This window comes from Quercus lobata, chromosome 6 (genome assembly GCF_001633185.2).
Source record: "Quercus lobata isolate SW786 chromosome 6, ValleyOak3.0 Primary Assembly, whole genome shotgun sequence".
Lineage (NCBI taxonomy): Eukaryota > Viridiplantae > Streptophyta > Magnoliopsida > Fagales > Fagaceae > Quercus > Quercus lobata.
In genome coordinates, this window is record NC_044909.1 from 15,152,567 (window position 1) to 15,166,732 (window position 14,166).

General features: G+C 44.4%; 1 protein-coding gene across 1 annotated transcript; it reads right to left on the reverse strand.

The window, feature by feature from the left end:
* Nucleotides 1–6,284: 6,284 nt before the first annotated feature.
* Nucleotides 6,285–6,971, reverse strand: LOC115949886. The gene has a single exon (XM_031067152.1). The coding sequence runs from the start codon at nt 6,969–6,971 to the stop codon at nt 6,285–6,287; it is 687 nt and encodes a 228-aa protein (XP_030923012.1).
* Nucleotides 6,972–14,166: the final 7,195 nt, after the last annotated feature.

Here is a 14,166-nt window from a genome sequence, read left to right on the forward strand (position 1 = left end):
ACCCAAGAAGCCATCAGATACGACGAAAGAGTTCACAGACGTAAGTCCGTCATCTTTTACTTTGCGTAAATAGTTTTAATTTATGTAGATAACTTCATCCATCCAGTATTACAGAGATGGACGACGCAAAGAGGAGGGCACTGATAAAATCATAGGCCGCCAAGCAAAAGGAGTCGAGCGAGGTTGTGGTTCCTAAGGGGATGGTGTCGCCGGCAAAGAGGAAACAGCCGTCCAAGTCTGACCGTCCACATAAGCAGCAGAAGGTCCCTTTGGAACCCGTCGTAGGGTTGATGGCTGAGGGTGCGAAGACCGTCACCCCAGCAAAACAAGGGTCTGGCAAGGGCTTAATGAAGGCCCCGTCCACTAGCTAGGAGAAGCCTCCTCCTCTTCTCCGTGATGACTCCAAATTTGCCTTGGAGAGACTTTCGTCAATTATTTCCTCGGAGGACTACGAGGACCTGGGCAATCATTCGACGAAGGCAATGGGGGAGACGGGTCTCTTTGCCGTTGCACAGGTAACTTTATCCGTCGATTTGAGTCCGTCTATTTTGCTTAGCTTTCTGTTTAACACCTTTTAACTTGTTTATTTCAGTCCTTGGTTATGATGAAGGGCTAATGGACCGGTGTCTAAACCGTGAGGCAGCTCTGGAACGTGTACGAGCAAAGGCAGAGCAGACAGAAGATGAACTCGGTCAACTTCATAAGTGGAAGTCTACAATGGAGAATAAGTTTGACCTGTCAGAGCAGGCGAGAAAGGAGCTTGAGCAGAGGATGGAGGAAGCTGGGAAGGCCTTGGAAGCCAAAGACAAGGAAGTCCAGGACTTGAAGGAAAAGCTCCGTCAAGCTAAGGAGGTTGCGGTCCGTGAATACCGAGACTCCGACGCTTTGTTGAGAGAGTTGGGGGGATCGTTCCTTCAAGGCTTCGATGATGCACTCCGTCAACTTAAGAAAGCCTACCCTGAACTGGACATGTCAATGATAAATGTCAATGATCAAGATCAGACGTCTGCTTTGCCCGTCGCTTCAGAGAATACAAACGACCTCTTTGGTGATGATGTGGTTCAGGGTGACGGAGAATCAGTCCCATCGAAGGATGTCCAAGATGCCGACCCAAAATGTAGATCGATATTACATATCTTTTTTTGTATTTATTTTGAGAACAATCCATCCTTTATTTTTGTATTAAATAGTTGCCCCCTGAGGGTTTTATCCGTTATTAATGCTTTATTTTATTTTTATGCTTTCTAATACTTTTTGTTTGAAACTTTCTTAAATATCTGTCCTCTTTATGAAGGGGAGATTGAGAAAATGCTCGTCTATCCGTTATCTGTCTAACACGAGTATTTCTAGCCAACGCTCAATCCGTCCACTTTGTGGAGTTTAATTAAATTTCAGCATTGATTGATTTGTCTACTCAGTGGACTGTAAAAAGTCTTCACCGTTGGGTGATCCGTCCACTTTGTGGACTAAGTTGTTTCACCATTTTGGTGATCCGTCCATTTTGTGGACTAAATTATTTCACCATTTTGATGATCCGTCCACTTTGTGGACTAAGTAATTTCACCATCTTGGTGATCCGTCCACTTTGTGGGCAATTATTTCACCCTTTGGGTGCTCCGTCCACTTTGTGGCCTAAGTTATTTCACCATCTTGGTGATCCGTCCACATTGTGGAATACGTTATTTCACCATTTTGGTGATCTGTCCACTTTGTTGACAATTATTTCACCCTTTGGGTGATCCGTCCACTTTGTGGCCTAAGTTATTTCACCATCTTGGTGATCCGTCCACTTTGTGGACAATTATTTCACTCTTTGGGTGATCTGTCCATTTTGTGGACTTGTAAATTAGTTCACCGTTTTGGTGATCCGTCCACTTTGTGGACAGTTTTTTCACCATCTTGGTGATCCGTCCACTTTGTGGACAGTTATTTCACCCTTTGGGTGATCCGTCCATTTTGTGGACTTGTAAATTAGTTCACCGTTTTGGTGATCCGTCCACTTTGTGGACAGTTTTTTCACCATCTTGGTGATCCGTCCACTTTGTGGACAGTTATTTCACCCTTTGGGTGATTTGTCCATTTTGTGGACTTGTAAATTAGTTCACTGTTTTGGTGATCCGTCCACTTTGTGGACAGTTTTTTCACCATCTTGGTGATCCGTCCATTTTGTGGACAGTTATTTCACCCTTTGGGTAATCCGTCTATTTTGTGGACTTGTAAATTAGTTCACCGTTTTGGTGATCCGTCCACTTTGTGGACAGTTTTTTCACCCTTTGGGTGATCCGTCCATTTTGTGGACTTGTAAATTAGTTCACCGTTTTGGTGATTTGTCCACTTTGTGGACAGTTTTTTCACCCTTTGGTTGATCCGTCCACTTTGTGGATTTTGTTGCCTGTAGCATATCCATTCGTAATAAACATCCATGTGGAAAATCAAAGTTGTGTTTGAATATTCTTCTTTAAAGAAAATGCGTTTATAGAAAAAGTACCTGCCTCCTTGCGCTTAAAAAGGCACAAAAATATTGTAGCAAAAGTCAAAGAAAAACTAGTAAATTGTAGCTAAAAGAATAGAATAAAATAAACTGGGAAATCGTTGGTTCCTCATATTCTCTCTACCGGTAGTATTTCCAAAGATGCTTCGTGTTCCAAGGGTGCTGCAGCTTTTGTCCGTCCATTGTCTCGAGGTGGTAGGTGCCCTTCCTTTGCCATGACGCGATCCTGTAGGGTCCTTCCTAGTTGGGGCCGAGTTTTCCTTGTGAAGGATCTCTAGCGGCACCCATTACTTTCCGTAGTACAAGGTCCCCGACCTGGAAATCCCTACGCCTCACTTTGTTGTTGTAGTATTTCGCCATGAGATTCTGATAGCGCGCCAACCTCTGCTCTGCTGTCGTTCTGACTTCGTCCACTAGATCGAGCTGGAGGCGCATAGCCTCTTTGTTCTTATCTTCATCGTAACTCTCTACCCGGTAGCTCGTGAGCCCCACTTCTGCGGGAATGACAACTTCGATTCCATATGCAAGTCGGAATGGTGTTTCTCCAGTGGGTGTTCTTGCTGTGGTCCTGTATGCCCATAGGACACTAGGTAGTTCATCCGGCCAGATACCCTTTGCCCCCTCAAGACGGGTCTTGATTATTTTGAGCAGGGACCGGTTCGTGACTTCAACTTGCCCGTTCGCCTGTGGGTGTGCGGGTGACGAGTAGTGATTCTTGATCCCTAGCTCAGAGCAGAAGTCTCTGAACGCGCTGTTGTCGAATTGCTTACCGCTGTCAGAGACCAGTACCCTGGGTATCCCATACCTGCATACGATATTTCTCCAGACAAAACTCCGGATGTTTTTCTCCGTGATGGTGGCTAAGGCTTCCGCCTCGACCCACTTAGTGAAGTAGTCTATGCCGACGACCAAGAATTTCAACTGTCAGATTGCTGTCGGGAATGGGCCCATGATATTAAGTCCCCATTGTGCGAACGGCCAGGGTGCCGTCATAGGTGTTAGTTCTTCGGACGGCTGTCTGATGAAATTGCTGAACCTCTGGCATTTGTCGCAAGACTGGACATAGGCTTGCGCATCCTTCATCATTGTAGGCCAGTAGTATCCTGCTCGGATCAACTTGTGTACAAGTGATCGTGCGCCCGAGTGGTTCCCGCAGATACCCTCGTGTACTTCTCTCATCACGTAATCTGCTTCCTCTTGGCACAAACACCTCAGGTACGGTCGAGAGAAACCCCTTTTATATAGGACGTCCTTTATCAGCACGAATCGTGATGCCTGGACTTTCAGCTTTCTTGCGGCGCCTTTCTCCTCTGGTAACACCCCAGCCTTTAGGTAGGAGATCAATGGCGTGGTCCAGTTATATTCAGAGTTCACCACCTGCATATTTATTTCGTCATCAATAAGTGAATATATTTGGACGAATATATTTGGACGAATGATAATACCTGTTCGGGAACCAGCATGAATTCGGCTGATGCAGCTTTTGCTAGGTGGTCAGCCCATTCGTTCTCTTCTCTTGGGATCTGAATGAATTCGACTTCGAGGTTGCTGATTCGGTACTTCACTTCTTCTAAATACCTCTTCATTCTATCGTTCTTGCACTCGTAGTCGCCATTGATCTGACTCGTTACCACTTGTGAATCGCAGTGGACAATTATGTTTTCTGCTCCCGCGGTCTTTGCAAGGTCTAGCCCTGCGACCAAGGCTTCATACTCTGCCTCGTTGTTGGTTGTTGGGAAATCTAGTCGGATTATGCATTGTATCTTGTCCCCCTGCGAAGTTTGGATCACTACTCCGGCTCCTCCGGCTCGTCTGTTTGAGGATTCGTCTATATAGATATTCCACTATTCCTTCTCTTCTACCAACTGGTCTTCCCCAAGTGTGAACTCGGCGATGAAGTCAGCTACTGCCTGCCCTTTTATGGCCGTCCGTGGGCGGTATTGGATGTCGAATTCGCTTAGCTCTATTGCCCATAAAGCCATTCTTCCTGCTACTTCTGGGCTATTCATGGCTTTTCTCAGTGGCTTGTCCGTTAAGACAATGATTGTATGCGCCTGGAAGTATGGCTTAAGTTTTCGCGCAGCGATTACTAACGCGAAAGCCAACTTCTCCATTTGAGGGTACCTCTCTTCTGCTCCACGGAGTGCACGGCTAGTAAAGTAGACGGGTTTCTGTATTCCGTCCTCCTCCTTCACCAAAGCTGTGCTTACTACGGCATGCGAGACTGCCAAATAAAGGTAGAGTTCCTCGCCTTGCACGAACGGACTGAGCAGCGGTGGAGACGAGAGATACATCTTTAAGTCGTTGAAGGCCGTTTGGCATTCATCCGTCCACTCAAATGATTTTCTTAGAGTGCGGAAGAATGGTAAACACCTGTCCGTCGCCCTTGAGACGAACCTTTTTAGAGCTGCGATCTTTCCATTTAGACTTTGGACCTCCTTAACCATCCTTGGTGGTTCCAACTCCATTATGGCCCACATCTTCTCCAGGTTGACCTCTATTCCTCTTTGGGATACCATGAAACCCAAGAATTTTCCCGCCGTTACTCCGAATGCGCACTTGTTCGGATTCAGCTTCATGTTGAACGATCGGAGTGTATCAAATGTTTCTCTGAGGTCGTCTAGGTGATCTTCTTCGTGCATGCTTTTAACCAACATGTCGTCAACATAAACCTGAACGTTCCTACCGATTTGATGTGCAAACATCTTGTTCATTAGCCTTTGGTATGTTGCTCCAGCATTTTTGAGCCCAAAAGGCATCACCTTGTAGCAGAATAATCCCTGGCTTGTGACGAAAGAGGTCTTCTCCTGATCAGATTCGTCCATCCTGATCTGGTTGTAGCCAGAGAAAGCGTCCATGAAGTTTAGGAGCTGCTGTCTTGCAGTCGAATCCACCAGGGTATCTATCCGTGGGAGCGGGTAGCTGTCTTTGGGGCAAACCTTGTTGAGGTCTTGAAATCTACACACATCCTCTAGTTTCCCTTGGCCTTTTTAACCATAACGACGTTCGCCAACCAGTCGAGATAGTATACTTCCCGGATGAAACTTGCCCCCAGTAACTTTCGAACCTCCTCGACTATGGCCTTGTCCCGCTCCTGGGCGAAGACCCGTTTCTTTTGCCGGATTGGAGGGAAGGAGGGCGACACATTCAACCTGTGGACCATGACAGAGGGATCGATTCCTGGCATGTCTTCATGACTCCAAGCGAAGACGTCTTGGTTATTTCTTAGGAAAGTCATGATCGTCTAGTGTACCGGCCAACTGGCTAGTGTGCTAATTTTAGTCGTTTGTTCAGGCCGCGTGTCGTTAAGTCTTACTTCTTCTAGCTCTTCAACTGGCTCTGCTAATGCTCACTGCTTCCCGATACACATCGTCTGCTACTGATCCTCCATCTCTAACATGGCAATATAGCATTCTCGTGCTGCTACTTGATTTCCCCGCAGTTCTCCTACCCCATATTCCGTCGGGAATTTGATCATCAGGTGGTATGTTGAAGTTACCGTCTTCCAGGAATTGAGAGTGGGTCGCCCGAGGATGGTGTTGTAGGCGGACGAATAGTCGACTACGAGAAACGTTATTTCCTTAGTGATCTGTTGAGGATAGTCACCCGCCGTCACAGCTAGTGTTATTGCGCCCAAAGGGAACACCTTCGTATCCCCAAATCCCACGAGTAGGGCGTTCGTTGGGGACAACCATTCCCTGTCAATTCTCATTTGCTGGAATGCTGGATAGTACAGGATGTCTGCTGAGCTGCCGTTGTCGACGAGGACCTGGTGCATGTTATAATCCCCTATCTACAGGCTGACCACTAGCGCGTCGTCATGAGGATGGTCAAGTCTCCGAGCGTCATCCTCTAAAAATTTTATGACGGGGTTATCTATTCGCGGCATCTTTGGTATGGATCCTATGAGTTGGACGCTATGGACCATCCTGAGGTAGGTTTTGCGGGCTTTCTTGGAAGATCTGGCTGTAGCTGTGCCCCCTACGATCATTCTTATGTCCCCTATGGGTGGTCTAGGGCGCTCGTTCTCCCGTCGTGGGGCCTGTTCCTCCGGTGTATCAGTTCTTTCCCTGCTGGCGAACCTTTGTAGCTTCCCCTGCCTGATTAGGGCCTCAATCTGCTGCTTTAGGTCATAGCAGTTGGCTGTGTCGTGCCCGTGGTCTCGGTGAAAATGACAATACTTGTCTCTCGGTCTTTTGTTGGGGTCTCCCTTCAACTTTGCAGGGAAAGTCAAAGCTCCTTCATTTTTGATTTGCATCAATACTTGGTCGATTGGGGCGGTTAACGGGGTGAAATTGGTGAATCTTCCAGTGGGGGGTCTGGAGCGCTTTTCATCATGTTGATCCCCGATTCTAGCGACCTTTCGCCCCCTATCCTGTCGCGTGTCCTCCTGCCTCTCCCTCTTCTTAGGCTTTTCCTCGCGGGCCAGCAATGCATCCTCTACATTCATGTACTTGGTAGCCCTGTAAAGAACGTCCATCATGGTCTTTGGGTCATTCTTGTACAAGGAAAACAAGAACTTACCCTTCCGTAGCCCACTAGTAAATGCGGCTACGAGTATCTTATCGTCAGCTTCGTCAATCGAAAGGGATTCTTTTTTTAAACGAGTTATGTAGGCCCGCAGCGTCTCATCTTCTCACTGCTTGATGCTCATTAAGCACGCGGTGGACCTTTTGTACCGATGCCCGCTTATGAAGTGTGAGGTGAACTGGGCGCTCAACTCCTTGAAAGTATTGATGGAGTTTGGTGTCAACCTGCTGAACCAAACCCTTGCAGGCCCCTTTAGCGTGGTCGGGAACGCCCTACACATGATCTCATCTAGTACCCCCTGAAGGTGCATCAAGGTCTTGAAAGTCTCTAGATGATCAAAGGGGTCCTTGACCCTATCGTAACTTTCAATCTGGGGCAACCGGAACTTTGGTGGCAGGGGGAATGAATTGACGAACGTGGTGAATGGTGAGTCGGTTCTGTTCACTAAATCGTCGAGATCAGAAGATACTCGTCCCTTGAGGGCATTCATCATGACCTCCATCTGCTCCTTCATCGTCTGCATCTCTGCGATGATAGGAGGAGGGGCAAAATCCATGAGAGACGGAAGGCTTACGTTTTGCCGCTCCGGTCGGCTTGGGGCGTTGTTACCCTTTGGCCTCTCCTGCTCCCTTTGCTCAGCACTGTTACCTTCCTAGTTCTGCTCCTGAAGGTTAGGTCCTGCATCCCTTTGGCGTAGCTGCTCCTCCAGGTCATGGTTCTGCTTTGTGAGTTGTTCTACTGCTGTCATGAGAGTCTGGACCTGCCTTTCTAATGCAGTAGATCTCGGTGGCTCTTCTTCTTGAGCGTTGTTGGTGGTAGCCATTGAGCGAGTGAGTACCATGCGACTCTTATGTCCGGGAGGCGATAATCTGGCTCAAATTCTTTGCGTTCTCACAGACAGCGCCAACTGATGATGCCGTAAAATCACCTGTGAGCTACACGATTCACGCTCGCTTAAGCTAATAACCTGCAAGAAGAAATAAGTGATCTCACCGAGGGCACCGATGTGGTGTTGGCCAAATACCCTCCGACGGTCAAGTTAGAATTGTTCTCAACTCTAGAGTGCTAGAGAGGGTAAATTATGCGTACCTTGATTTGCGAGGGTATTGAGGTTTTTATAGTAGTAGGTTGACCTCTCTTCCTTGATATAGAAGTCTTTTCCTTATAGGAATCCTCTTGAGTAATCCCAAACGTGATGGACAAGACATTTTCTTGTAGAAGGGATTAACGCGCGTATCTTCCGGAATGCTCTTTGCGCTAGGTTTCTGATTTCCTTGAAGACCCTACGTGTGCGACAAGAATATGGAACTGCTCTAGGCCACTGGGCTCTACTGTTGTCGGCCCATGGGCTCGGATCCGTCAGGCCCAATGTGGTGAAAGTCCATTGCGCTAAATTTTGCCCTTCACATACCATTCTTGGCATTATATATTTATATTAGATTGGCTCTGACGAATATAAAATAATTCTAGATGAAGCTTTCCTTCACATGGCAGATTAGTCTTTCATATTCAGTTTGTTTTGAAATAAGAAAATGAGTTCGAAGAGTATATCCGGTTTCTTCAACTTTGGCTCAAGTAACGAGAAAAAGAACTTGGGTAGAAGGAGTTCAAGTTCAGGGAATGCAGGGGGATTCAGGAAGCTCTACAATGAATTATTATTACAAAGAATTTTTTTAGGTGAATTTATATATCATTGAATGTAGCCTGGTTTTTTAGAGGATGGAGTAAGTTTTCAAATTGCACGAAGGAAAAAACAATATCTACGAGACTCAACTAAACGTAAAGAGAAAATTGATGTGAGATTGACCACACTTCTCTTTAATTTAAAAGAGAAGAAAAAAAAGAAAGAAAAAAGAAAAAAGAAAGAAAGAAAGCATCATGCTATAAGCTTCATGAAGACATGAACATGTCTAATAATTTCACAAAGATTTCCACATATGTTGTATGAATAACTTTATCTCACTCTTCCTCCTGTGTCTTGCTTTCTTACCTCTTAACTCAAGAAACTAAGAAATCATTGATATCATTTGCAATAATATGACACATGTGTTTGACACGTATATTGCGTATGTCACTTACTTTATGAAGCATTTAATCAAGAGATAATATCCATACAATTTATTGCTTTAAATTTGAGCGACTCCAAAGAAACGTAAGACGAGACTAGGGTGAAGATTAACATACTAAAGTAGTCATTTTATATGATTTCAAGCATATTGAAAAATTAGCTCACTGGGAAAAGTAGGTTTTGTTAGGCTGTTGATTAACAATTAGCTAAGAATAAATTATTGTGAGATCTCCAAAGAAGGTAGAGGGCCAAACTCAAAAATCAATTTTATAATATTTTTTATCACTTAATGATAAATATTGATAGAAATACTGAATAATTGTATTCTATTTCCTAATCAAAGAATATATATACGAGTGCCTTTATATAGAAGGCATATATGTGTGGTACAAGTAAATATGTGTACAGTACAAGTAAGAGTATAGTACAAAAATGTGTGCTATACAAGAAATCTAATTAGACCTAAAGCCTATAACACAATATATGTTAACAGGCCCCTTCAAACTCAAGGTGGATGTGAGACCAACTTAAGGTTGTCAACCAAATCACGAGTGCGTCCTTTAGGAAGTGACTTGGTGAAGATATCTGCAAGTTGATCTTTGGAGGAGATTGAAAAAAGCTTGAGAGCACCATGGACAAGATGATAACGGATAAAATGACAATCAATCTCGATGTGTTTAATCCGTTCATGGAAGACATCATTGTGAGCAATATGAATGACACTCTGGTTGTCACAATAAAGAGGAGTAACAGATGATGTAGACACAATCAACATTAAAGAATGCACAGAGTACAAGAGGAGACTGAGCTGAGTAGAGAAGGCCATGGAAGAGAGTGCCCTTCAAGTATCGAAGAATGTGCAGAACAGCAGCATAGTGAGTTGATCGTGGAGCAGACAGATAATGGCTCACTTGATGAATAGCATAGGAAATGTCTGGACAAATAACTATGAGATAAACTAGGCTACCAACCAATCGTTTGTAAAGAGAAGGATTAGACAAAGGTTTCCCCCCCGAGGGTGTCAGATGCACATTAAGTTCAATTGGAGTGTCAACAGTCTTACTGTCAGTGAGTCCAGCTCGAGACAAAAGGTCAGAAGCATACTTGGCTTGAGTAATATAAAGACTATCTGTGGAATGAGTAATTTCAAGACCCAAGAAATATCTAAGATGTCCAAGATCTTTCATCTCAAACTGCTGACTGAGAAAATCCTTGAGTTCTTGAATGCCACTGAGGTCATCACCAGTTATGATCATATCATCCACATATAGGAGAAGCAAAATGGTGCCTTTATCAGTGCGACGAAGAAATAAGGCAGAATCATACGGACTGGCAGTGTAACCCAAGCGAAAGATAGTGGAGCTGAACTTGGCAAACCAAACTCGTGGAGCTTGTTTAAGGCCATAAAGTGCACATCGAAGGCGACAAACCTTGTTTGATTCAACAGAGAGACCAGGAGGAGGTTGCATATAGACTTCTTTACTCAGATCCCCATTAAGGAAGGCATTTTTAACATCCATCTGAAAAATATATTATTTACTAGTAGCAGCAACAGCTAAGAGGGCATGAACAGATGAGATACGAGCAACTGGAGCAAAGGTCTCTTCATAATCAATCCTATAATCCTGTGTAAAACCTTTTGCAATAAGACGAGCCTTGTAGCGCTCAACGGACCCATCAAAGTGAGTCTTGATCTTATAGATCCACTTACAACCAACCATAGATTGTCCAAGAGGGAGAGTGATGAGATCCCAAGTATGGTTTTTAGTTAATGCATCAAGTTCCTCTTTCATTGCAATCTACCATAAAGGGTTAGTGGAGGCCTCACGATAGGTGTGAGGCTCGTGAAGTGTGGCAAGGGCAGTGTAACAATGATAGTCAAGTAAATGAGTAGGAATGGATCTTACCCAGGTTGAGTGGCGAGGTGGAATGTCTTGTGGAGGATCTTCAGGCTGAGCAAGAGCAGGGGACCCAGGCTCAAGGTGGGGTAGCTCGTCATCAACCTGTTCATCTTCGACCTATCTAGGAGAAGCATCAAAAATATCTGGAGGTTGAATAGGGAAATCCAAAGGAGGATCAAAAATATTTGTAGAAGGACCAAGAGACTCATTTGGAAAGATTTCTAAAACAGAGGAGGTAGTCAGGGAAGAACAAAAGTGAGAGAGTTCAACAAACAATCGGTGTTCTCAAAAGACAACATTACGAGAAACACGAAGACGATGAGAGACAGGATCATAACACCTATACCCTTTTTGAGTTTCGCCATAACCAAGGAAACAACAAAGTCTAAATCGAGGCTCAAGTTTGTGGTGCTCATGAAACTGAAGAAGAACGAAACAAGCAGATCCAAAGGAGTGAAGATGATGATAATCAGGGGATGACCCAAAGAGACACTCATATGGAGTTTGATTATGGATGACAACACTTGGAATGCGATTAATCGCATGAACAAGATGAAGAGCAACTTCACCCCAAATTGGGGCAGGAACTTTGGCAGAAAGAAGAAGAGCACGAACATTATTAAGAATAGATGAAGTTTTCTTTCAGCTCGACCATTTTGCTGAGAGGTACCTGGAAAAGTTAGATGATGTACAATGCCATAGGAATGTAACAGAGTTTGAAACGCATATTGAGTATATTCAAGAGCATTATCAGATCGAAAAGTTTTGATACATTTGGAGAATTGTGTTTCAACCATTTTTGTAAAGTTGCTGTATATTGGTAAAATTTCAGAACGAGATTTCATAGGAAAGATCCAACTATAACGAGAATAATCATCAATGAAAACAACAAAATAGCGAGATCCACCAATACTAGCAACAGGAGAAGATCCCCAAACATCAAAATGAATTAACTCAAAAATACTATTAGAAATGGATTCACTATTATTGAAAGGCAAAGCTAGCTGTTTTCCTAACTGACATGAAGTACAATCAAAATTTTCTTTGGACACAGAGCCCAACAGATCCTTAGAAGCTAACTGTTGTACCTGAAAAGATGGTGTATGACCAAGACGAGAATGCCAAAGTGTGAGAGATGGTAAGGAAGAAACTGCAATAGCAACAGAAATAGGAGTAACAGGTGGAAGATGACGATTGTCCACAGGAAACATACGCTTGGCTCTAGGACCGGTCCCAAGCTCTTGCCCCGTCCTCGGATCCTACACAATACACCCAGAATAATAAAAAATAAGGCGATAACCTAGTTCAGTTAATTGTCCCACAAAGTACAAATTATAGGATAGGTCAGGTACATGGAAGACTCCAGGAACAGAGAGGTTGGAGGTCGAAACAAAACCTAGACTATTCTCATGCATGGTGGAACCATCAGCTATATGAATATTTAGAAGATGTGATGCAGGGTCAAGTTTGGAGAATAAGGACGAGTGAGGTGTCATGTGATTGCAACAGGCAGAATCAAAATGTCAAGTTTGAGACTTACTGAGTAGAACTGAAAGAGCAGTGGAAAGAGATGCATTACCAGCCATACGAACAGCCTGAGCTATGATCTCCTGTAGTTCAGTGGGGGAAAGGTTAATAGTGGATCCAGAAGACTGGGACTCAGCTGAAATGGAAGCCATCAGTGGAGTAAGCTCAGTATTAGCAACAACAACAGTAGATTTGTTGTGGCAGTAACAAGTCTCAATGGTGTGGCCAGGACGCTTGTAATAGTTGCAGAACTTTTTGTTGGTCTGCTTGCGACAATTGCTAGAGCCAAAGGAATCACCTAATTGCTGAGGTTGCTTTATGGGTGGAGCAAAAGGAGTAATAGCCAAAACATTGAGCTTATTCTGGGCTTGAAGGGTTGCAAGACGAGCTTCTTCTCTAACCAACTCGTTCATAGCAATATAAAGAGAAGGAGCAGGACTACGATTTAGAAGCTGACCTCGAATGGGCTTAAAGTCCTTGTAAAGTGACATTAGGAATTCATAGAGGCGAAATTCATCTCTAATAGAAGCATATTGCTGAGCATCCTTTGAGCATGCCCAAGTTGGATCAGAAAGGTCAATTTGGTCCCAAATGAAGTGAAGCTGATCATAGTAGTCATTGATGGATTGTCTTGATTCTTGCCTGAGTGGATGCAATTCAACCACTAGCTGATATTTCATGGATCCGTGAGTAGTGGAGTACCTTTTGTCCAACATATCACATGCTAATTTTGCTTCATCAAAGCTGCCCAACAGATTGGAGATGGAGGGAATGGAAGTGTTCCGAATCCATGTGAGGATCATGTGGTTGTGACTATCCCATTCAATCATGCGACCAAGGAAGGCAACATCTTCTTCACTTACTCCCTTGACAGGAATAGTGATTGCACCAGTACAATAATGCCAAAGCATGCGACCCTTAAGAAAACTGTGCATAGCTTGAGACCAAAATAAGTAATTCTTATTCCCCTCCAATATAGTATTGATGGGGCGAGGAAGAAAATATTTTTTATCCATTTAGAGACACAATATGCAAAAACAGACTGCAAAAATGAAATCTACGTAAAAAACTGGGTAAGGAGAACCTGGACTGCAAAAGTCAATCCTAGAGAAAAGTCAACGGTCAAAGTCAATGCACGGTCAAATTTAACGGTCAACGGTCAAGTCAACACGGTCAATGGTTAGCGGATGACGTCAGCAAGTTGACATGGAGATGACGTCAGCAGATGACTGGATGCTGACGTAAGCTACGGCTAACGTGGCATTGATGACGTCAACTAGAGCTGAGGACGGCGTGTAAGGCACGTGGGGCGCGTGGCCTTTGACGTAGAAGCTTTGGGTGGCGCGTGAGGGCACGTGTGGTCTCCGATGACTGCGAGGCTTCCACCGACATGTAGATTGGCGCAAGACAATCTTAGTGATACCTCCAAAAATGTGATTGGAATAATATTCGCGGCGGTGATGACATGTGCAGTGATCTGTGTGATGTAGGACTCCTCAATGACAACGGCTGCAGGTTCGGAACCCAAAGACAACAGCTGGAAGACGTCGGAGGTTCAACAGCGAGAGGCTGCGGCGACTGTTGTGATGGCGAAAGCAATGTTGAGAATGGAGTAACACTAATAAAGACAAGACTGCTAAGAAAATGTC

What these genes read in the sequence shown, in the direction of transcription:
- LOC115949886 (XM_031067152.1), bottom strand. Translation starts at nt 6,971, where the DNA reads ATGGACGTTCTTTACAGGGCTACCAAGTACATGAATGTAGAGGATGCA.